The sequence below is a fragment of the Calidris pugnax genome, unplaced genomic scaffold (genome assembly GCF_001431845.1).
Source record: "Calidris pugnax isolate Ruff unplaced genomic scaffold, ASM143184v1 scaffold13, whole genome shotgun sequence".
Classification (NCBI taxonomy): domain Eukaryota; kingdom Metazoa; phylum Chordata; class Aves; order Charadriiformes; family Scolopacidae; genus Calidris; species Calidris pugnax.
The window spans coordinates 18,478,561-18,504,814 of NW_015090810.1; the positions used below are offsets into that span (position 1 = coordinate 18,478,561).

General features: G+C 39.7%; 1 protein-coding gene across 1 annotated transcript in view; it reads right to left on the minus strand.

Annotated features, from left to right (window-relative positions):
• RALBP1 (ralA binding protein 1) overlaps positions 1–26,254 on the minus strand; it is a 35,870-nt gene that overhangs the window by 2,459 nt on the left and 7,157 nt on the right. Inside the window, exons 2-8 of the mRNA XM_014938651.1 lie at positions 14,504–14,797; positions 5,950–6,408; positions 3,808–4,157; positions 2,202–2,363; positions 1,619–1,750; positions 983–1,090; positions 91–212 (exon numbers count right to left, since the gene is read on the minus strand). Of these exons, the coding sequence (XP_014794137.1) occupies positions 91–212; positions 983–1,090; positions 1,619–1,750; positions 2,202–2,363; positions 3,808–4,157; positions 5,950–6,408; positions 14,504–14,747 (1,577 nt within the window). The 5' untranslated portion in view covers positions 14,748–14,797. The remainder of the gene's footprint in view (positions 1–90; positions 213–982; positions 1,091–1,618; positions 1,751–2,201; positions 2,364–3,807; positions 4,158–5,949; positions 6,409–14,503; positions 14,798–26,254) is intronic.

Genomic DNA, 26,254 nt, shown 5'->3' on the forward strand with positions numbered 1-26,254 from the left:
ACTACTTTGCAGTATTGAAGAGCATCTATGTACTTCTAATCAAAGAGTGTTTCCTGGCGGGGGCTCTGATGTAAGCAGTCTCCCTTTTACCTTTGTATTTCAGCTATTTCTGCTCGAAGCCGATCTATTTCTTCCTTCTCCGAGGCGATCTGTCTGCGCAGAAACTGCTCCATGGCCAGCAGCTCTTCTTGTTCCGTTAAAATCTCGTTCTCCTGCAACGATCAATTAGTTCACTTGAAGCCCTGACTTTATGTTCTACCGGAATGTGCGATAAGCGTGAGGTGATGCTGTTCACTCTGAAATACTCTCAGCAGACGTGGTTAGCATGCCTGCTTTGAACTCTGATTCATCAAGACCTCAAAGCAAATGTAAATTCAAAACCAGCAACATCTGTTCCAAACCCTCGAGACGATGGCTGCACTGAGGAGCTGTGGAGCTGACGCACCAAATCCTGGCATGTTTGGCTGCCTATTTCCTTAAATCACAGGGGAAAGCTCTGGCTAACCAGTGAAATAACTAGAAAAACTGAATCCCAGAATACATCTTTGAAGATGAATACGAGGAGGAAAGTACAGTGGAGAGAAGATCAAAGCTACTGAGGGAAGCAAAGGCAGGCAAAAAAAGCCAAAATAGTTGCCTTACTTTCTTTGATCAGCAGGAGAGTAGTAACGGTATTAAAACTGGTTAGATTTGGAAGTGCTTTCTAAGTACATTAACAACAAAGGCTACTGGTTTGCTGTTGCTGCACCGTGTCCCCTTTTTTGCTGTTAACAAGAGTCTACTCAGCTTTGGGTTCGCTCCCGCAGTCAGCTTTCCTCCCCTACTTTATTTACCACTAAAACAAAACCTGGTATTTTAATGGACAGAGAGACCTCTCTCAACCTGCAATTTTCCATTGCATAAGGAGGAACAAAAGAGTGTTTAATATTTCTGAAAGACATGGACCAAGAAGATATGAGCAGACAAAGTGCCTGCCATTTACCTGTGCAAGCAGAATGTTAATAACTTCTTCGTTCTCATTCATTTCTTCTTTGGAGACATCCTCCTTTGAAAGGCTAGCGATTTCTTGTGCAATCTTTGTTTCACACTCCTGCCAGAGAAAGAGAACGATGTTTACAAGGAACAGCTTCCCCAGTTACTCTGTTTACTATAAAAAAGACTTTTTTGAACATATTTTCCAAATTTAGAATCACCATCTCAGTTGTTGTGAAAGTTTTCTACAAGGTCTGTCCCTTCTCTGGGATATATGACAGTTCAAAAAAAACACCCAAAAACTTCTGAACTTTGTTAAGCTTGAGTCTTCCAGTAATTCCTCTTGGTATTCCAGGACACACTGTTCTAAGCATATAATGAATATATGCTCTGTCAAACGCTAAGTTTTTAATCATACATATTTTCTTGTTGTAAACAGCTGGGAAGGAGCATGAAGATCTTTGCTGTCCCCAGGGAGAGCCAGCTAACCAGAAAATGAAATAGCTCCTCAGCCGTGTAAAGTTAAGGTGAAAAAAATCTGCAGGAAGATTGAAAAGTGGTTCGATCTAACTGGGTGCTTCTGCACCGTCACAAATTAGGGATCCATGATTTAGATGTCTGACCAATAAATCAAAAAGTTACCCACCTGTCTCTTAGCTTCTCGTAGTTTCCTCTTAAGAGCTGTTAAAATTCTTTGCACCTCCCAGAGTCTCTCTTCTTTGGACAAGTCTTTTATCCCTGCCTGCAAGTCTCTGTGTAAACAGTTCAGTAGGAACTCCTGGAAATATTGCCAAAGAAATGCGTGTCTTTAGTCTATCATAGCAGGGCAGACTGAGAAGAAAAATCCTTTTGGCTTTGTGGCCTTTGTGTTCTGGTTTTCAATGCTTGACATGTCAACCAACAGCAAGCGTTAACATACACCCAGCACATGATGCAGAACTAGCCGAAGAGCAGGACTAAAGAAACCACACTCAACATGTTCTCCTAACCCTCCTCCCACCATAAAAGTGTTGAACTACACAGAAAAGCAATCCACAAAAGACATGGCCATAATCATCACAAGAACAAGTAACAACTTTCCACACGTGAAATGGGCAAGAACATCACCAATCTCTTTCCACTGACGGGCCAGTTGTGACAGAATTAAAGAGTATGTCACAAGCTTATGAGAATTCACTACTGAATGTATAAAAGCCAGGGCAAAGATAAACACTAAACTAATTGCCAACCTGTCGCCTGATTTCTTCTTTGATGCTTTCTTGTGTTTCTGGAAGTGCTGGCATTGTTGCCATGTTGGACCAGCGAAGAGGTTTTGTCACCTGCTTTAGGGTCACATTCCCAAAGAACTCTTGAACGTGTGTAAAAAATACATACAGGACGCGGTTGCTGATCTGTAAAGAAAGGACAGACAAAATATTGGTTAAGCTGATTTATTCACATCATTTTATCTATGAAGCACAGAATCTTTCTCCAGAAACAGAACAGCCTTTAGGATGCCTTTCTGTGAGTTGTAATTGTGTCAGTTTGTCCAAAGAGATTAAATCAGCATTAAAAATGATACTTTAGATGATCCAGTGCTGGCCTCAAGGAATCACTGCACTGTCTCTCTTACCTGTGTATCTGAGGCATTTTCATGCTAAACTCAGAATTTCCACATACTTTAACCTACCTCAATTACTTCCATCACTGGTAGATACAGAAATGTACTAAATCTTTCTTTTATTCATGTAAAGGTAGTTAGTGATACCAATAGGCAAGAGGGAACGTCAGCCGTCCTGCACATGGCTGGTTGCTGGCTACCTTCTCTCTCCTCCCCCACACTATAAGTATTTTCTACAAATTTTCTCTCATGTGATTTAATATAGTAGAAAAAGTAATTTGAAAGGAGATGCTACTGTATTATTCCTCATTTCAACATGAGACAGAAGCAAATACTTATTTTGATACTATATCTTCCATTAAAATTAAAAAAAAATATCCTGAAAGCAAGATTAGAGTTCAGTCACTACCTGCATTTTACTTGCTAAATCTACTTAACAACAAAACATGATTTGGCCTGTTTTGTTTTACATTAATTGTTACTTTTGTTAGCTAGAAAGTATCTGGCACAGCCAAACAGCCAAGAATAATACCCAGCCCTTTTGCTACTGGGCCTCCGCCTAGACTCTTAATTACAAAGCCAAGCTTTTCTGAAGTGTGGGTTTTCTTCTAGAAGACTCACACCCAATAATGCCATGTTTCCATTATGCACAGGACTAATTCTGAGCTGTATTTAAATTAAATATTTCCAAGACGTTTATTAAGGAATTAACCAATCCAGAAACCACAAAATCTGACTGGAAAACTAAGTGGGTTGTTTTCCCCGGCAATGTGACTGCAGACACCAAAGCCATTGCACCCCAGGCACAACTGCAGCAGAACACCTATTTGCAGGTCAGGGTTCAGTGGCTTGGTATTGAAATTAAGCAACAATACAGTCTTCACTGAATTACCATCCAGTCACAAGCCCACAGAAATCACGTATCTGCGTGAATTACTGGACAAATTCAACATGAAGGTACTTTGTTCACAACAGAATTAAAACCCTGACAGCAGCCTTTGCAGTGCTCTCCTAGTAACCCAAATACCAGACCCATAGGATGCAAGCTCACACTCAGAAAGCCTTTTGTTCCCCTTTTCCCAGCATTTTAGGTTCCTGAGGTACAGAAAGAAGATGTAATTATTTAGCTTAACTGTATCAGGCAACACCCAATTCCCACCTATAAGAGAATTCCTATAGGGAAGTCTTTCTCGGGCTGAAGTTCTGCTCTGACACTGGCTGTGTGGGGCACATACCTGGACAGTAGGGCTGAGCACTATAGAAATATTCTGGATGTTCATTTTTGTTTCCAGTTCCTTTGCGATAACGTGGTCCATGTGCACAATCAGCCAAGAAATCAGGAGGTGGTTACACTCCGGCAACTCCTTCAGCAGCCTCTGGCACTCCTGGACTTTCTCAGCTTCCGTGCTCTTTCCACAAGCATCTTCAAAGCGGGGCATTAGCTCTTTGGTCAGCAAGTTTTCAGGCAGTTCCCGTAGGTACTGTTTCAGCAAGCTGGCTACGGTATTGGGCTCGTATTCTTCCAGGTTGGGAGATTCTTCTCGATCATAGGCTGCTTTTAGCTCATCAACTTTTGATTTTATTCCTTAAAATATTTAGATCAAGAATTAAGAGAAATCTTCAACTGTAAACTGTAATAGTCATATTTAACCTTTTTTTTTTTTTCCAGATGCCTTTATTTCACCTTTCCTTTCAAGTTAAGCTAATTGAGGAATACCTTTTAAAAGTTATCCACACATAACAAAGTTAAAATCATGACTCCAACCTAGGGGATCACTGATGGCTGCTTCTAAAAGCGCTGACTGGTACCATGAGGCAAAGGCACAGCGCTGCCAAGTGTCCATCAGACCAGGCGCCAGCCTTCCCTCGCACCGAGGAACACCAAACAGGGTGAGGAAGGGTTGGGGAATGTTAAGATCAATTGTGTATTTGCATTCAGCAGCTTTCTGCCTGTTCAATTATACAGCCCTAAGCCAAGTAGCAAATATGTTATCAACTCAAATATTGTGCAACAAGTTCTACCTACAACAGCTTCCCTCTGTCAAAACAAACCCCGCACTTTTTAGTTCCCAGATTTCCAGCCGGCCCTCTCACGCAGGATTCTTGACTTGAGGCACTGCATGAATAAAAGGGTCTTCACATAATTATTTAACCCACCCAAGATTTTCCGTCAGGTGTTTTTATAACTCAGTGACATTCCAGTCTTCCCAAACTTGGGGAAATCTCATTGTTAAAGCTCAAGCACCCACTTGAGTTCCACTGACTGAATGCACTGCCTGGCTCATGCACAATCAGCAAAACTGGGTGCACTCAGCCCATGGCAAACGCCAGGTAGAATTTGCTCAGTTTCATGGCCAAGTTACTGGTCTCAAGGGCTCGTAGGTTGTTAAAGTGAGAGCTGAGAAGAGACAATCTCACACACACCAGAGGGTGCTATTGCACTGGAGAACACCTAGGAAGTACAAACATCAAAAATGATTTACGGAAAACACACCTTCCTCTGTGAAAATTCCTGACACATTGTGTCTTTAAAAAAACATGCAACCAGAATGTTCCCACATGCAAGTTGAAGAAACTGCTTAAGCTGGTGGGGTGTTTACACGTGCCTACCAAATACCATGCAGATCGACAGCACGAAGACAGCTTAATGAAGCCTTTAAAATGGTTTGATTACTGGTTTACAGTGCTAGGCAACTGGTTTCAAATGCTTTTCCTCAAATGCCTTTTCTCCCTTGTTCTTGCTCCCTTAAACATTCCCTCAGAAGTACTTACACGAGTTCTCGTGCAGATGCAGCTCACAAATAAAGGAACTGTTTTGTTTAACGTGATTAAAACTGATGCTTCATTTATGTAAGTTGGTGTTATGCAACTACCATGGTTAATTAGCCTGCTGTTGCTAAGCTTAAATACTGAAACTTCTATTTTCTGCTTATTAGTGTATTTGCTCAAAGAAAAGAAGTTTAAGAAAAAAAAATAATACACTGGAAGTAATTGGAAAAAGCAACTTAGTGGGAAGCTTAAGTGATCAATGATTGTATCTCATCTCTGCTTTTGCAATCAACTAGAACCGCATTTCTAATGCAGAAGTAAAATAATACCAGCTGGCCATACTAGCACATTTTATTCAGCATTACCATCCTACCACAAAAGGCCAAAACAAGTGTATTTTTACTGCCATTATGCAGTACCACCATATTAGCAACTATTCTGGTACTTTAGACCTACGTGTTTGCTTAACTTTAGCTACCTGATTATCTTTTGGATAATTAAAATTAATGCAGCTATAAACAGAGTCTCTAGGTGTTGCAAACAGTAAAATAATAATAAAAGTGCAAGAAAAGACCTTAGGAACCTGCATGTCAGCGTGCCCAGAGTACCTGAAACTCTGTAGATGCCTTCACACTTCATGCCATACTTCTCTACGTAATCTATACATTCACGGAAAACTGCTGGCAGGCGGATGCCATCGTACAGCATGGTCCTGTCCACCGCGTCGGACAAGGGGATGCCAAACACGGGTCTGTGACTGGGAACATCCACTTGAGGTATCTCTGTCTCCTGAATTGGCTTTTTCTTTTTCTTCTTCTCTTTCCACTGTTTTACAACATCTGCTGCAGTCAAGTCTTTTGACTTCTTCTCTTTATGTTTGTCTTCCTTATGTTTGTCTTCCTTGTGTTTTTCATCTTTGGGTTTCTCTTTTATTTTAAAATCCTTTTCCTTTTTTTTGGAAAAGCTGGGTTTCTTGAAGACATGTATTCCCTTGGACCGCTTCAACTTTGAAGGACTTTCAGCTTCATCTCCAGAACTGTCCTCTTGAAATGCAGCATAACCTTCCGCTACGAGGCAAAGGAGGAGAAGGCAAGAAGACAGCTCTAAGTCTGTTTAGTTTCTGACAGCGTATTGTAACAGGGAGAGAACAAGCAGCAAGATGTAAGGAGGAGAGAGAAGCAGCAACATGAATTAAAAAATAGCGTCTGCCTGACTCTTCTGAAGGTTTTCTTCAGTTGTTACACAATTAAGTGGATGAGGATTAAATCAAGGTTGCATAATCACATCAAAGATAAGCCACACAGCTCCTAAACGATCAAAATGATTAATACTTTATATACTTACTCATAATGGCAATGTCCATCTTATGGGCTAGTTTCCCATCTAATAGTCAAGGAAATGCAAAATAAAAACAACTGTCTGGCAACTTCTCTATGTTCCTGTAATCAACAGTATGAGAGTCGCTGTTAAGTATCATCTACTACATACACACACATCTAACAAATTTCTATTAAGAACAAACAAAACTTCAGCCCCTTAACTTCCCAATCTCTTTCCAGAATATTATGAACTTTAAGATAAGTATGAAGCCAATACAGTTTCAGCCTCAAATAAAATACTAAAAGAGTATAAATTAAAAAAAAAGCCCAAGCACGCTTAGTTTCCCACTAGACGAATAACACAATTCCAGTAAGAGTAGCCAATACCTGTCAGCGAAGTTACCTATTTGCCTTAAAAAGCATATGCCAGAGCTTCAAACAAGTCCACAGGCAGAGTACACTGTTTCAGCAGCAAAACACCAAGTGCCCTTTAAAGCCTGCTCCGGAGCTTTTACTACCTACGCCTCTGCAGCCAGCCCTGCCTAGCCCTCAGGCAAGAACAAGGAAATCTTTAAAGGTGGATTACAAAAAAAAAAACAACCCCAAAACAACCAACCAACAAAAAAAACCAACCCACAACCAAACACAACTTCCAAGTCAATTAATTGTGATTTTTACATATGCAGTACCCCATATAAGAAAAGTAAGGCGGAAATCTGGTCAACAAAGATGACACTTTCCATGCCAGGAGTGCCAGACAGGTCCCCCCAAGGCCGTGGGCAGCAAGCTCTTGCTTCAACCTGAAGCCCCCATTGCACAGATCCTTTGAGGCTCTTCCACTGCCCCTGCCCCACGAGGAGACACTCCCACAGCCAAGTGCTCTTCCTGCTGGATAGTCTTGGGTGGTGGAAAATTACCCCCTTCAGTTATCACAGAGCGCATCACGGGCGAGATTAAAGCCTGAAATTTTTACAGGTGAAAGACCTTGTGCAAAAGAACCAGGGGACAGTTAGTCTTTTATTCTTCCAGTTCTAAACTACATTAAGCTGCAGAGTTTCTCAGCGTTATTTCAGCACATCCAAGGAGCTGTCTGAAGCCTCCTTGGCTGCCCTGTAGAAAGCAGCTTTTAATAGTCAAATAAATAGATTAAAAAAAATATGCATTAAAGCATGGAACTGCCATAAAATCATTACAATTTTTTGACCAGCTCAGCCGTCCCATCCTGGACTCTTTGCTAGGGCTACCAAACACACACCTTCACAGAAGACAGAGCAAGGCCGTAGCATTGTTCCTGTTGAAGTGAAGTTTAATACAAAAATGCAAACGTTAACTGGAGGACAACTGGGAACCATAGAATCATAGAATCACAGAATCATTGAGGTTGGAAGAGACCCTTGGGATCATCGAGTCCAACCATCTACCCTACTCTACAAAGTCCTCCCCTACACCATATCCCTCAGTACCGCATCTAAACATCCCTTAAACACATCCAGGGATGGTGACTCAAACCCCTCCCTGGGCAGCCTGTTCCAATGCCCGACCACTCTTTCAGTGAAAAATTCCTTCCTAATGTTCAATCTAAACCTACCCTGTTGGAGCTTGAAGCCGTTCCCTCTCATTCTATTGTTAATTACCTGTGAGAAGAGCCCAGCACCAACCTCTCTACAGTGTCCTTTCACGTAGTTGTAGAGAGTGATGAGGTCTCCCCTCAGCCTCCTCTTCCTCATACTAAACAGCCCCAGCTCCTTCAGCCGTTCTTCATACGATTTGTCTTCTAGGCCCTTCACTAGTTTTGTTGCCCTCCTCTGCACTCGCTCCAGCACCTCGATATCTCTCTTGTATTGAGGTGCCCAAAATTGGACACAATACTCGAGGTGTGGCCTCACCAGTGCCGAGTACAGGGGCATAATCCCCTCCCTACCTCTGCTGGTCACACTATTTCTAATACAAGCCAGAATGCCAGGTCTCATCCTCCCAGTTTCCTGGCTATACCATCATTCTTTTTGTAACTAAAGCCAGAAATGGGTATGGCAATCTCTAGCGCATAAACTCTGCACCAACTTCGGGAAGGAGGAGGAGCACACATCACCGGTGTGTTCTGTGAGAATGAGATGGGGCTGGCACCAGATCTCAAGATGGGGTTCACAGCTGTAATTTCCAAACAGAAAGCCAGATCTTCAGCAGACAGAGCCCAGAACACCCTGCCCTCAGCCTTTCCTGCTGGGTGGCTCTAACAGCTCCCCGTCAAACAGCACAGGGCTCCCCCCCACGTCCTCTGGCTCCACACAGGGGACCCAAGCTTGGAGGTGGGTGTCACCAACACAGCACCTGCCCTACGTCTCTCCATGCTCCATGTTGCAACACAAACCTCGGTGCTGTTCTAGACCTGTGGTAATGTAACGCCAGCAACAGCACATTACTGAAACTGGTATTTCTTGACTTCATGAGAGGACATGAAGGAGCAAGTTAAATACAAAACCAGCCTATTTTAATTTATCTCAGTAACGTAGGTCAACAAAGTTTAGAAATATATACTAATTACAGATCCACAGAGAATCTCGCACCCATACCAAGAAGGGGTTTGTATGTTTCTCAGAGTAGCCCAATTTTCTTCCCAATGCTTCTGATTAAAAAATTACTGTACCACTTTCACCAGTGATACAATATGTTGAAATATAAAGAACATAAATCTATGCAGAAGAAGAACAATTATCAAAAGCACTTGACAAATCAGGTAATTTTATATGTGGAAATAAGTATTACCTACTGTTAGTAAACTAATATTTCTGTTCGCTGTTTCCTCAAGACTTCTAGTACTAAAAGTCTGCATTTTCCCATCATTGTAATGTATGTCAATGACATTTTCCTGCACCTACATAAGAACAGAACTAATTTAATAATAAATACTCCAATTCCACCAGCATAACGTCTAGACAATCTGCCAGTTCCTTGCTGGAGCTTTATTAGGCCTTCTGCAAGCATGCCTTCAACTGCAGTTATTTTAACTGTGATGCTCAAGTATAGCCCTTATCTTACTGAAAATTATTAAAACTTCTTTAAAAAAATAAATAATTTCCAGTGTTGCTCCGGAAAAATCTAACTTACAGGCTTAAAAGCTTTGTCATGCAGCAAGGCCACTGTTCCTATCAGTCTCCATACTTGGGAATACTTCTCCTGGCTCTTCCAACGAAGCTATAAATTCATGCTATAGTATTTATTGCTACCACAAGGGGTTGCATTACCTACCGCAGGATACATTTTGTGCATCAGGACTCTGATTAGGTTTTAAGCCATTTATACCTCTACATCTGATTTTGGCTCCCTAAGGAAATTTGCATGCATCTGTAATTAATTCACTGAAAGAAAATATAGATCGCTTTTACATAGGGAAGAATTAGTCAGTCAAATATGACTATACAGACCGATGTGCAATGCTAGCATTAGTTATCTAATTTCAATTAGTCATTCAAGGGATTGCCACCAACTTGTATACCATTTCTAAATAAAACTGTAAGACACACATGGGAGTGTAATGAGCTTGGGTAGATGGCTTTTATTTCCTCTCCTCACTCTAGACACTACCAACACTTACTGTCCAACTTTCAATCAGATCAGTTTGCTTTTAATATACATTCAGGTCCCTGATGTGAGCACAGCACTCCCAAACTAATTCTGCATTCAGATTACTGCACAGATTACCACAAGGAGAGCAAATGAAGTTGAAATATGGAATTTGCCTTTCTTTATTTTGATTTAAAATAATTACTGGCATCGAAAGGCAGACTTTTTAACTGTTTGCAAATGGTATTTTGCTAAATAAATACACATATCTATAGATAGACACAGTAATTTGTCAGTAAAATAGGACGTAGCAACACAGAGAGATAAACCTTGATATGAGGAGCCTCTAACATTTATCACGGGTAAAAAATTCCAGTAACTTCTTATTCTGTAGATCTGGAAACTGTATTCAGAGCTTCTCCACACACCAGATCAGTTAAAATAACATTTTGTTTGCAATAGCAGTTACTTGGTTATTTTGTAGGATGACAATGGCCTCATAATTTCTAACAGAGCACCTCCATTAGCACTCTGCACAGAAATGGAGGATCATAAGCACAGAGACAACTTATCACATCATCGCTCTCCCTGGACAGCTGGGAATGCTATTACAGCTTTTGCACAGTTGCTGGATGTCCACATTCCTGAGCGGAAATTATTTTGGAGAAAAATCCCTTGAGATGACGGAAGACAGAATAAACTGGTATCTTCCACCTGGTGGTACCTAGTGGAGTTACGGATTGCTGGAACCTCTACTCAGTAATTCAGAAGAAGATAGAGGTTAGCACCCAATTTGGACAAAAGGTTGTTTGCAGCAGGTCCCCAGGTTAACAGCAGGAATATTTCATCCCTCATCTACATCCCAAAAGGACACACAGGAGGCCCCACGTTAGGGATCTGGTCTTCAAAAATATTTCCTGAAAATTTCAGAAGAGCTCATACCAATGATACTACTGTCCTTTCAAAAGACAGTTTAGTTTACAATTCAACCAATTCTCCATTTTTCAAGAATTAGATAAAGAAAATGAAAACTATTCTAAACAACAAATCCTATCTTCATATTAAACTCATCCTGTCCAACAGTATCAATCTCCAAAGTAAAACAAATAAGCAGAGTAAGATCTACTACATACAGACTCTACAGAAATTCTAATTAGCAGAATAGGTTTTTCTCCTTAAGTACTACTTACAGCCTATTTCTTCTGCAATGAACGGCAGATCCTATGAATTTATCAAGATGTGATTACTGATAGAAGGTTAACAATTAAAAAAACATAATAATTACTCTGGTCACTTTCTCATATAAAACATTATTGTTTAAAAAACCAAATAAATCTGTTTTTGCTCACAGGCTGCCACAGCACAAGTTCTTGCACGGACAAAGGTTGTTTTGAGTCAGGAAACAGGTCTGAGTTAAAACTAGCTCAGTAAAAAGAAAACAAGTTTTAACCCCTAAGTTGTCCCCTAATCTAACTCACTCTGTAGCTAACCAACAGACTGTCACAGAGGAATGGAGAAAGAAATCAGTGGCTGAAACTGTTTTCCCAGTAATTGTCCTTCCACATAAAAAAAACCCCAATATTTAATTTAATTTTCTATCACCTCCAAAAATTTTTAGAACTTTTCCCCCCAGCTAATTGCTGTATATTATTAAGTTACTGCCATTAACATGAAAAATATCAAATGATTGTATTATTCACATAGGAAAAAAGATCCCTTGGTAGGATACAAAAATGCGTTTTTTAAAATAGGTAATAATGCTGAAGCTAAGAGTATATTACTCCAGCAAGAAGAATTTACCTGAAAAACTAAAATGAGTAAATTTGGAGTATTTATCTTTCCGTCTCCACACACCCTCCTGCTCCTCAAGCATTTCTGAAGCTTACATTTAGAGTACTATTGAAATACCCCAAAGTCTTTGTAGGATCAAGGTTACATACAGTTTCAGGAGCTTGGATGACCTTGTCATTAATTCACTAATATGATGAAGTTCAACAAATATTGAATGTCATAATTTAATATCAACACTTGCCTTTTTCTCACTGAAATGTTCAATTATATTTATTTAAATCCCAAATAACATGACCATAGCAGGTTGTGTATTGTCCAAATCAAAGCAGCTGGCCAGAAAAGTGGAAAAAAAACCCAATCTGAACACATGCAATAGAATTTAAAAGGTGGAAGAAACTGAAGAACAAAAAGTACAGAAGGCATAACAAAATATAAAGCTGGAACTGGAACTCTTAAAATCAACCATGTTAAGCAACTATAAAAACCCCTTGTCATTTACATAATTAAAATGTCTGTTCAGGGTATATTTACAATAATGACCATTTTGTGACTGTATGAGAGATACTGAAAACTTTGTTTGTAACTTACCCTTATACCTGACTGGTAATTATATGACATACCTATAATAGGGCTAAGAAATGCAGAATGCTTTTTATATCACAGCTGCAAGAGATAATTTGATTCTTCCTACATTTCACATTTTTGAGGATTTTCTGTACCTTTAAAGCCTCTTCTAAGTAACAAAAATTGCTCTACATCAGCTCTAAAACGTGCTGCAGCCACTTGTGGAAGAAAGCCGTTACAGTGCTCATGTGCACAGACCTGCCTGCATTTGCTGAAGGAGCATTTTTCCTCTTCAGCCTTCAGTCAGACTATCACCATGAGACGTACAGAATTACACCACAAAGAAACCCACCCTATGGATAATGCTGACTTGTAACAATTCCAAATTTAGAGGTGCCTAATTCAGAGTTGTAACAGAAAGCTGATTTGCAAAGAAGAATAATAGCTTGAATTTTCATCACCAATTCAATACTCTGTATCAGGTTAATACTGTTTACACTAAGAAAAAAACTAAAGAATCAGTTTTCTTAAAACCTGCAGGAATTTAAACTATCAGTTTTAACTGGAAGATAATATATTTTTGAGTTACAGTATCCTTTATGCACAGCTTCAGCTAATTATCTTCAGCTAATACCGGTATTTCTTCTAAACTGTGGTAGAAACAAATCCTGCATTCCAGGAAACAGGCTTGATTGAAAGCAGTGCAGTGTCAGCAAAGTCTTAAAGACTAATTATTTAAATATGTGCATGTATATTACAAATAGTCACCATATTCATCCTAACATGCAGAAAATTGTGTGCTGTCTCATTGTTTTTAATCTTCCAAAATTCACATCTAAGAAGTGGTAACGTACACTGGCATCCAGACCTTCCAGGCATCAGAGATACAGGCACTGTAGATGATGAACATTATTTCGATATTTTGCTAAAATAAATGTCAGTTAAAAATGTACTAACATTTGAGCTCTGACATTTAGGTTTCAGAGATTTGGACAGTAAGGATCTTTCTGGTACTGAAAGTGCTGAGTATCAGCTTACGAATTCCAAGTGCTTTGTTCTTTCAGAGTATGTAGAAAAATTCTACTGAATAAAAACTATTTCATGTTTCCAGAATTTTCTGTTGGTTTGGAGGAGGGATATGCTATTTTAATGAAAATTTCTGTTCCGGACACTGATACACTGACACAGAATGGATTCCATAGTCAGAGCTTTACTGTCTTCTAACCTTTACTCTGTCAGTTCTAGTAAATTCAGATCCTGACAATGGCTTGCACATTTTTGAACTCTGCAATAGTACTTGGGCACTGCTGGAGGAAAATGCATGATCAGACTAAACTGAGAAGCTAGAGAAAAAAAAGGACACATTTTATTACTCCTCAGATAATGGTGCAATGTGCACATAAAAACTCGAGATGGTACAGAGCAGCAAACTCTGCATAGGGGAGACATAAGGAAAAAGGGTCAAAGTTGTTGAAACTGACTCTTCCAAACTTAAAAGTACAAAATTCAGGTCAAACTTACAGTTTTATTTTAGCTAGCACCTCAACTAAAATTTCAAAAAGCATCTATTTGGAAATACACTTGGAAACCTCCACTTGGAATGTGAACAGATAATAAGATTAGAAGAACCCCATGCCAGGCAATTACCAATACATCGTTAAAGGTTTTGGATAGACATGTTTATTAGTAATTCAGGGCATGTGCTTGTCATGTGTATCTGTGCAACAAAAACCAAATCCATTTTTTGATTAAGGTGTGGGGTTTTTTTGGAAGAGAAACAGGTATTGCACAAAGCGTATTTTTATGAGTTCCCTTCCTTCACACCACACACAAGTTCTACTGAGAATATTAAGCAATTTTGAGGGAGAGAGAAAGAAAGAGAGAAAGAGAAATTATAAGCATGAAATAAGAGAAGTTTCCTACTCACTTCTTTTTTCTTTCTTCTTAAATTTTCCTTTCTTCTTCCCATGCTCCTTTTCATCATCAGATACTATATCTGGAGGCTCATGCAGGCTGTCGTGAGGTGGTGAAGGCTCACCGGTGCGGTACAACCCAGGGAATTTTGTTGGACTGATTTCTTCAGAGCTGGGAGTACGAGCAAGACCCCCACTGTGTTCTACCCGACGGTGTTCACTGGGGCTGGAAGTGGGAGGCAGGAAGCACTCGGTCATTCTGATTCCCTGATAGCCAAGTGAAACCTTCTGCTACCTGTCCATCACACCTGCAGCAGGGGAAAACAAAAAGAAACAATTTTAAGCAACAGGTTTGAGAACACCTTGCTCAGAGCTCTATCCTGAAAACACAAACAGCAGAACCTTCTACAATGAATGATCCAACTTACGTCAAGACACAGTAACATAACATCAGGTCCTGAAGTCTGTGTTTTGCAAAATCTGTCCACATTAACATAATAAGAGAACTGCTATTTTAGCAGCTTTCTATTTCTACTTTATAATATATAAAACATTATCTACTAAGTATCAGAATATTTTAGTATTTGAAACAATTCTTACAACATTCAGAGGCAGCTTGCATACTGATTGGTAATATTTACTATGAAATAGTTAGCTACCTTTAGATTTTTGACATAAAATAGATTTGTCTGAAAGCCCAGAGTGTTTGTGAGCACTGTACTTCAGGCAAAGATCATTTTCATCTTTCCCAAGCATATTTTATAGATGCAAATAAGAACTTGCCTAGCCTGTTGCAATAAGGGTTAAAAAAAGAGTTAAAGCAAATCCATCTTCTAATTATGCTAATGCAAATTAAAGAAGGTAGAAAAAGAATGATTAAGTTTTTCTGGTATACAACAACACGTTCACATTTAAAAAGGCTATATCAGGTCATCTGCACCCAGATGCTGGCACATCGTTTGCTTCGTTATGGTGAAATAAAAGCTAATATCGAAATTGCTGAAGGAATCCAATACATAAATTCTCACCAATGAGAATGGGTGAGAAAACAAAAAACTCTTCCTAGCACACATAAATTTCAGAAATTCTACAGAACAGATATGCTGTGTGGGACATCACACCTCTGGCGTCCACTCTGCTCAATTTGGTCCTTTGTGTCTAAATGGTCACCCTCAGACATGAGCCCTTCTCTCAAAGGATGAAAGTAAAACAGAAATAGAGCAAACCCTAGAAAAAAAAAAAATCTACTTCCCACACCTACTGGTATACTTCGATGACAGGTCAAGTCATGGTTACGTGCTAACTTTAATCTAACTTAAATCTGTGTTGCTGCATTGCTGCTGAAAGGAAATGGATCTACTGGAAGACAAACACAAGAAAAAAATATATTTTTTTAAGCTACATCAGTTCCACAGCCTGGCTTTCCATGCAGCCATACAAGTGTCAGAGCAGGCACAAGGAAGGCTGAGAGTTTGGGGAAGGTGCCCTTAAATAATAAAGATGACTGTAGCCATGGCCTCAAAAAACCAGAATTAAAACATGTTGAAAGGTTACACACAAAAGCCATATTAAACCTATTTCCATGAGTATTTTAGTTAAGAGTATATCCAGATATAATAGCTGTGGCTTCTGCATCAACCTTTGGACTCTGAAGTCATCTCTGGTACTCCTGCTATTTAATGCTGACATAAAGATTACAATTAAGAAGAAACTAGTCAACCCTTTGCTAAGTTAGGCAAACAATCACAGATACTCAGTATTTTATAAAATCTCATTCAGGGAAATAAACAAAACATACTGGCTAAGCAGGAACTCCTGGTATGTCATAGAAACCAGCCCATAACTTCTTATGCAAAAGCAGAAAGCCTCTTTAAAAGAGAACAGTATTAACATGAGGCACATGTTTTTTGTCATGCTTGTTGGGTTTTACTATATTTTTAATTGATATCTAATACTCCACTGCTATGCTAACTTTATATTGTATTTAAAATGGTAAATTGCATACTCAAATAAGGCGTTTTAGGAGAAATGTCCAGGTATCTAAAGCTTCAGACTTACAGATATCAAAAAAGGTAAAACTCTCAATTATATAAGCATTTTCAATATTCCCAATGACCCAGACTGGCAATACTATTGCATCTCATCTGAGTATCAGAATGAGCTGTAAAATTCCTGCACGGCAGCCCTTTGCATTTCTCCCACCAACCCCCCCACCCCAAAAAACAGAATCCAAAACATTATTTCAGTATTTCAACAGTATTCATAAACAGTTTTTCAACAGTAACTCATGATTTTCTTTTTAACTGACGAGGATGGACCACACCTACAAATCAGTCCATATCCAGAGTGGGCAAGATGGGCAAGTGCACAGAGGGACAGGACAATGTCATTGCACCCTGGAAATAGAGGAGGCACACGTTTTGACTCTGGAACCCAGCAGAGCTCCTGGGACGAAGCCAGACTTAGCCCATACATTCCACCACACTCCTCAAGTCCTGGGGTCTTATTTACAGATCGGAAGGATACAGAAAAACATAATATGGAATTGAGTTTTGCCAGGTTAATAATTATAAACGTGTGCAGCTAAGTGGGTTTTGGGGAGGGTTGTTGGTGTGGTTTTTTTTTAAACTCTCATCCTTCAGTTCTTTGTATGCAGAACAGTGAAAATTTAATGTATGTATGAAACAAAGTATCTCACTACAGGAGATCACTCACAGAGTGCTTATGGAAATTAACAGTCACTCAGAGCAGAATTTGAATAGGGCACAGTAAGACAGAATTATGATGAGAAACAAAATATTCATGAGGTCTTTCAATACTGTTCGTTCTTTACTCTGGCTAAGGCAGAGACACTGACTAAAAATAAAGATAATGGTGCATATTTCTAAGTGCAACAAATTAAGACTGTGCTTACGTTTCCTATATTTTATTTTACAGCTTTAAGCAAGCTTTACTTTCCCTTATGCATAATTCCCTAGGTCTTTAAACAAGGGATAAATTGCACGATGATCAAATTATATCAAGACTGATCAGCAGAGCCAGAGCCTTTAGACCTACCGCAAAAACCTCTTCTGCTTTTACTAATGGATGTTAATTTGTTATTGCCATTCAAATCTGCACCTTTCTTCTGGCTTTTACAAATTGTTGCTGACAGCAATAAATGGCAAGACTTAAAAAATCATGGATCCTCTTTTGAGCATTTTGAGAAGGAACATTTTTTTTAACAGGCTGATTCTTCTGCCAACTTCTCCCTCTCAGACTTGACCCTTTCTTCCCAATCTGTTACTGCTTCAGTCCTGCTCCCTCTCCTCTGCAGCAGGCTCCGTGCTTCAAATCGCTTCTTGTCACCTCTGCAGTTCTCATCTGTCAGGAGATTTAACACCCCACTACTGCCACGGGGGGCAGGTCATACTGCTCCTCCCATTAACACACCCCCTCAGTTCCAGTAGTTTGCTCCCCCAAGACCCCCTTTTGTGAGCTGATTCAATTTGTTAGCTGCTCCAACAGGCTTCTGCTGCAGAGCTGGCTCCTGGAGGAGCTCAACAAGCACAAGCACTCAAGATGGAAAGCAGAGGAGTGGCAGAACCACGATGACAGGAGCACAGCTTCCCTCTTCGGGCAGCTCCGTTTTGCGATGCTGCACACACAGCTTCATCTCCCCAGATTTCACTTCACTCTCAGTATTTTCCCCATAACTTCCAAGTTTCAATTCCTTTGCCACCCAGTGCCAGGACTCCCACGGTTCCTGTCTTGATTGATACCTCTTTTTCACCCCCAGCATATCCCACACAACATGTTCTTCATCTGCTTTGGTCTCTGTGACCCAAACTCAGTCTCTTCCCTCTCCGTGTTCTTTATTGAGCTGGTTCCTACTCTGCTGCTGTACACCACTTCCTTGCAGATAAAGTTCTCCCTCTCCTTCCTATGTTTCTTGAACCATCTTCCTGCTCAACATGGAGTCAAACCTTCAGAATAACTGTCAAAAGTCCTTACTGAACATGTGCAAAATTGTGACCTTTCCTCTACCACCTGAGGAAAGCTAAATTAAAAAAGATTTTAAACACGGAAAGCAGAAGGTATGTCCTTAACACAAAAACTCCTAGCTGTCACGTCACCACCATCTTTCAAGACCACACACCAAGCACAGGAACGTGAGTTGGGAAGAGGAAAGAAGATGCCTGCATGGGCAAAATAATGTGGGTTTTGTAGCCCCATTTTTGAAAATAACTGAACTCTTTCCTAAAATTATTCATCCTCAGTTACGTATCTAGTAAGTAAAAATTAATATTAAAGTGCTGAGGTTTGGAAAAACCATAGAAAAGTGAAGACAGAGAGCCATGACCGTGAACATCAATAGACCTCTCTCATTACAGTGTGTCATTTAAGTCGGCACCAACACATTAAAGAGAGGCACAGTCAGAAAGACCAAAGTCACAGCTCTCTCATTCAGTACAGAAGGCGCCATTATTTCTGCTTTACACCGAGTCTGTATTGTGACTTTGTGCCTTGTAACTAATTGCAACAGCAGAAGCAAATTAGAGCAGGCGATTGCATGCACAGCTGTTATTTTGTAAAGCTGTTGGGCGGAATGAAGGATACGGGGAGATTTTCTGCGACAAGCATTATGCAAGACCACATCTGAAGCACAGTGGGTGTCCCCAAGTCATCCCCTTTTGCCACAAACAGACACACTCTGAAAATCTGGCTGTTACATTGAAAACAGTCCCAAGAAGTCAGTAATCAAAGGATGGAGACAGAGTGGCAACACTCAGCTACCAGAACCTGCTCTTTTGTAACTTCCCAAAAGCAAGACCCAGAACACAGCAGTGCCTCATCATCATAAGCCTTCAATCCAAATGATCTAGACATACATGAAAGAAACTGATGTTACTCAAAGAAACAAGGCACCTTGCTTTTGGCCAAAATTATCCTAGTAACAAGCATAGCTCCATTTTGGAAAGTAATGAACCATAAGAGGAAAAAATAAAAACTATCACTTGTGGTCTAAGCACATCAAAGCACTTCAGAAGGTATGAATGGTACTCACACAACTGCTGAGATGGTCGAAAAAGATGACTTGGAGATGAGAAGACAGAGTCAGAAGTAAGTTATTTACCAAGACTAGACAATGTCTGACACACGTGTAAATTCTCTATCTTGCTCAGACTATCACGAAGTGTGGGAGGCCATTGAAATCATGGCCCTTCCAAGAGTAGAGGATATTGTTAAGTACGCCTCAAATTAGTCATCTTGTAACTACTGACAGGTGTCAGCTACAGCAACAACTTAAGCAAAGAAGAACATTTTTACTTGCTTAGAGCTAATAAATCATATATGTTACTCAGGTTGTTCTGAGGTTTTATTACCGCAATAAAACACAAGTTTAAGCTGTGTTTTCAAATAAAAAGATGCATTTTTTTTTCAACATACTGAAAAGCTTAATACAAAACATTGCTTTCACTCACACACTTCTTAGACTGAAATTTTGCCATGCAATCAAATAGCAAAATGACATCAGAGGCCATCTATTATTTAACCAGCAGTACCCATGTACATAAACAGTGCCCTTTCCTTTCTTTAATAAGGCAACATAGCCATGAAAGGAGAAAGAAAAGGGAAGTGCTTCATGTAGACAGGTAAAGCAAGTTTAAAATTTCACAAGTAATCCCATAAACACAGCATTAAGTAATTCCCATGTGAGTCACACATTCTTTATAACTGTCAAGAATTAAAGCCTCAAGAAGGGCCTTCACAAGATTTTTTTGGATAAAGAGAATAAAATACAAATTGCTTAGCAACATTCAGCTCCTAAACCTAAGATTACTTTACAGGATATATGATGTTATGAGCCAGGAGAGTACGTAATCACACAACTCAAGTCACATAGCAGCAAGCTGCACACATTTTTCAAAAATAATGCCGGCATCAGATCAACTCTAAAAGTAACATAAACAGGTTTGTGTGCTCTCTCATTTACCTGTAGGTGGATAAAGTTTGCTGCGATTACAGTACCATCCAAAGTATTTCAAGTTCTGCTCTGAGAGTCCATACCAGCTCAGAAGTAGCGATATACAAATAACACAAAACTACTTAGCCCTCAACAGGCAGAGAGCTGTAGACCACATCCATGTTTGAGTGGACTGCTGAAGGAGCCAGATGACATTTAGAATACGCAGCAGTATCCAGGTTGTTACCTATTATTGAGGGTATTCCAGCTCTTCATTAATACATTCAGTAGAGAGCCAACCTTAAAATAAATAATTAAATATTATCCTAGACATTTTAGAAATTTCAGAAACGAGATCTCCAACCACATTATGATAAAATCTCATAATCACATGAAGGTAAAATCTGCAGATATGTGGTACCCTATGCTTCCCAGTTTGGTTTACTTCAGGGAAAACAGTATCACAGCCTCCACTCTACAAATTCTGTAGAGTTCCATCAGGATGCAATTCACAGACTGTTTCCAGTAGATATCTTGGGGAAAACAAAACTTGGATTCCCTGGGGACAGTTAAGTGCTTTGCTCTAGAGATCACACCTGAAAAGAGACGGACCATAACCCCATAGAACAAGCCCCTGTCCCATGACCGCCTCTGGCCCTGGCTATGCTGTCACACCGCCTGTTTTGCTGTAACATCCCACTTCCCTGGTGACATCCCGCTGCCTGCTCCAAAGCAAGCTAAAGCAGGCAGTTTAGGAGAAAAGCCTAGGCACAAATCTTTGTTACAGCCTAACAGCCAACACTGTATACTGAGGTTACACAACCTATGCCACACACTATGCCTCCCATGCTCATTCCCATCCTTCAGGGCTATCTCAGCAAGCCCTGCCACGTGTCTTTCCCCAGCTGAATCAGTTCCCACAGAAGCCGTTTCAAAGCGGTGCATGACACTATGATCACAACCATACATACAAGAGGCATTCTTGGAAATAACTGGCCAGCTAACTACTGGAAAGACTGCTGTTTAATTGCTTTACATTGCATGCTTCTGAAGGAACAAGCAGAAGGTCTGGACTCCGCCTCATGAGGCAGATGGGCTCTGTAACCAGGCTGGACTTTTGCAGAAGTATCTTGACTAATCAGCTACCTGCATCACAACTGCTACTGCCCACCCAGAGAATCATTTCTCATTCTTTAAACTTCTTGGGCAAGTGCTGGTCTACTGCTGGGGATTCTCTAGTCTTATCCCCCAGGAATCCTGCTCCTAGTTCCAATGGTCTTGACACCCACCACAAAGTAACCCAATACCAATTCCTCCAGCAATCGTACTCAAGTCCAGTTCACTAGTTTCCCATGCCGTGGTCTAACCCCACTGCTTCCCAGGCTCAGTCCCTCTCTACTAGCTTCTTCATTCCCCTCTCCTGCAGTCCTGTTCCTTCACCACCAGGACTGCACCTCTTCTCTCTCACAGCCTCCTCCTCACCACGCAAATGTTTGGCACCTAGACCTGTGCAACTTCAGTTTCACCATTCTTTTTCTCCACACCCAGTGCCATACCTAACCTCACCTTTTGGCTGCTCGTTGTTTCCCAGGTTTTCTTTGCTACCTTCTATTTCTCCCACACTCACTTCTAATTAAGGCTTCTGAAAATTATAGTCCACACAAAAGCAGGAAATCTGGGAAGTTTTCTCCAGCCAAATTTAGGTTTCCTAAATAGCATTAAAAAGGTTTGCCTGATTACCAAAATATTTTTATTACATAAAAGAGATATTCTTCCCTGCTAGCTCAATTCTCAGAAACAGTTTGAAGGATTTGGTTAGTGCTTTTTGTTTAAATTTTTAAATATCAGCCTAAGAAACCCAACTTTTCAGCCCAAATGAACATGTGGTGACTTCTGCTCGGGGCTGAACTATTGAGAGCTGAACTGAATAATACAAACTGTCCTGAAAATGTACCAATCCCTCCTATACTTCTGAAAAATGCTACAGTGTACAACATATATAATACTGAATATTGCTCAGATTGGCCTTAGAATTATTCCCGGTGTCACAACCCTGTCCCTTTTCTTCTGTCTACCTCTCCAAATTCCCACTTGTGCCAGCACTAATTCTTGTAAAACAGAACAGAAAGTTTTACTTTTACCACTTAACAGAGGGAGAAAAATACAATAAAAGGCGTGCAGTTTACTTTTTTAACAATTGCTGTAAACATAGTATCACCTCAGGTTTTGTTTGCCCTCAGGACTAAATAGAACTTTTATATATTCCACGTTTTCTGACAAGCTTTTTGAAGAATTGTCAAATCCCCAGTCCCAAAGGTCTGCAGCAAGTTGTACAGCAATTGATGATCTAGCAAATTAAGACAAATTTTTATACTTCTATCAGCTCCGAGGCTGGGTTTATTTAGTGACAAATTCTCCTTATCAGAGATTTCAACCACGACATCGTTCAGTCACACTCCAGCAGGTGAACCCAGCCAACTTGAGAACAGCTGTCCATTTAGTGGAGTCAGTTAACAAAAAACCACCACAAAACCCTGACCGGTTGAGCTGAATGTACTACAAATGCTGTTAAAAAAACAAGTTCTAATCATCACAGTGAAAAAAAAACAACAAAATAAAGCAGAAGAGAAACCAATGGATTTGGCATCAAATATTTTACTGGAGTTTCAAGCATTTCTGCTATTCCTTCAAGAGCACCTACAGACTAACCATGACGGATCACACAACAGAGGCCTGAGCTCTGTACACTCAGTTCCGTCGCCCAATTAAAAAAATTTAAGGCTATATATAGCCTGATTTTGGTTTTTGTGTTTGTTTTCGTTGTGTTGTTTTTTCTTTTAAGAGTGCATTAGCTGACACATGCTAAAACACTAGAAATGACAAGGGGAAAGAGCAAATATTAAAGATGCTTTGCTTTAGATTTAACACTGATAATAAATTTAGGGCATGCCTACACACCAAAAATGTGCAATATAACACACTGACATTTCTAGCAATGGCAATAACTCACTTGGCAAAAGCAACAGCAGCAGCAGAGATGCAGTAACACCTTGTGAAGCTCCTGCCAGCAGGTAGAGTTCAAGCTCCATGGAAATTTTGGGAACATACTCAGTTGACATGTACAGGCAGATGCCAAAGCCACTGCATTATCACCATCTTATTCATGCCAATTACAACACCACCAGAACAGGTATGCCCCCCTACAAACAACACTCAGTTTGTGTCTGCTGTTTTGTCCTTTAAAAGCCACTTGCTACCACCTATTAGCACACTGAGTTGAGTTATGCTTTGTCAGCTGCATAAACCTGATTAATACTTAGAGGAAATGATACAGAGCACGAGTGCTGCATGAAGGGCTGCATGCTGAATTCGGTGTCAGTTTTTAATCCATTATTGAGATATTATCTTTTTAGACTGGATGTAGAAAAATCAATTAGAAGTACCATGCTTCTTCACTGAATTGGCTGAATTGTGATCATTATTTTATTCATAGAATTTTCAAACAGCATTAAATTCATTTTACGGAACTCATTTCATAATCCTTTAACTGCGAGGTCAGCACGAACAGTCTAGTTAAACTTACCAAAGGCAAAGATTATTCAATTCTAAGGCCTTATCATTCCCAGAAATAAAGCATTTCCTGCAAGTATGTTAACGACACAAACCTTTGGGGTAAAAACTGTGAAAATTAAGTTTCTTGCGCTTTACATTGAATTTTTGCCACCATATATTGAACACAGATGAAGAGATCTATAAATTACAGCCTGCCACTTGAACTGACAACTCCATAACATAAGGAGACACTAAGAACAGTTTTGCTTGGATCTCTTCATAGTGTGATACATGACACAGATGATCAGTTTCCATGTATGACTTTTTTATATGTTTAAAACCCTTCATGTTGCAATGGAACACAGGCAATTCACATCCAACTTTTAGTGAATATTAAATTAAACTATGGTGGTTGAAACAAAACCTACTCTACTATTTATTACAGCTTCTCTGATTATTTTTAGTTATTATTGAATAACTACGTCTGTCTGCTGATTGGTTTTAGTGATTATTCGTTAACTCTATCTGCAGCACCTTTGCTTTTGGCTTAGACAGTCCTGTATATTATCAAGCTAACATCAGTGGCTATCGACCTACAAATCAAAGTAAAAGGAGTCTCCTGTTCTGCCTTCACCGATTGTTTATTAGGCCCAAACTGAGTAAAATCAACTGCAGACTGGGTTGTGTGCAAATGTTTTCCCAACTTAACGGATAGAAGTATGTTTCCATGCTCCAAGCACAGCAGTTTTTAGCAAAACCTTATTGTAGATGCAGTTTTACCCACCAAAAGATATTTTCTTCTTGATGTAGCTTATTTCATTTGGAGATCTGTGTTGAGCTATGCCAATAAAATAATAGATTTATTGATCCATTTCACATCTACAGCAGTGCAGCCTGCTGAAATAGAAGCTGATGTCTGTCAAACTCATGCTGTACCTAAAAGAAAATAATTATTTTTTTTTACCATGGTATGTAAGTTTCCACACCAGAAGAGGACTATACCACCTCCTCTTTTCAGACGTATTCCTATCATTACTAATGACAACTCCTCATCAAGATCACATGAAGTATTTAGCCTTTCTGTAAATCTCTAAATTTTTAGTCACTTTTTTCAGTACCATATGCAGAGCTGGGATTAACAAGTTCTGTTTTCCACCTCTGCCCCAGATTCACTCAATACCCAAGGGGAAAGTCAATTTAAATATTTACAAGCTCAGTAGATTATTAATTATGATTAGCATCACCACCTCCAGGGCCGAAATGTTGCAAAACGTGGTGCATGTGAACACTGAAAACATTCACAAACAGATTGAAGGCAAGGTGCGGCACCACCCAGCTCGGGGCAGCAGCTGGTCTCCACTGTTCCTCTCCGCAGGGAATGGCTGGGACACAGGAACCTGCCTGCACCGCCAGCAAAGGCTCCCTCAGAGGCTACTATGGGGAAGAGGATGAGTTAAAGCACTGATTACTGAAACAACAGCAGGACCCACAAGCTCACAATATTTGTCTTCTATGCCAATTCACATAGCCAAACAGCCTTACAAGAAAACTTGCACGAAACACCAGCTTCCTAGAAAAATGTATAAACATCCTTAAAATTTAAAATTAACTTCACATATGTTTTCTAAAACAAGCTCCGGCTCGGCCTGTAGCATCAAACACAGTAATTTTCACCAATCCTATTGCTTCTGAGTATCACAAAAAACATACCTTGTGAAATATACAGTGATTGCTGCTTTCAATTTACTTGCCAAATATAGTAAAAATCAACCAAATAATAACACAAATAGACACTAAAAATATGTATGCTTCACAGCTGGCAAAAAAAGTCAATATCTGATACCACAGGACCAATCAAGGTTTGACTCCCATTCCCAAATCTGTTACATTGCCTTTTCTACATCAAAAAAATCATGCTGCTTTAAATAAAATTAGTGTAGGTAGTTTAATGGAAGCCCTAGTATACATTAGACAAAATTGTACCACTGTCCTGCCTCACATTCCCCCGAAAGAAAATAAACTGCCTCCATCGGAATAAGGTATTTTTAAGAGTGGTGATTAAGTACTAAAACCCACCAAATGTAATTAATTACCTGTCAAAAAGAGGTGTCTGTAACTGACTGTTCCAATGATACACACTAACTGCAAACTTCTGTGATATACATTTGTGTATCTTTTAGATGTTTTAAAAGTCTGAGTGAAATAGCATATTAAAATCTTACTTACAAAAAAAGGGATTTAAAAAGAACTAGCAACCAAAAGAAGA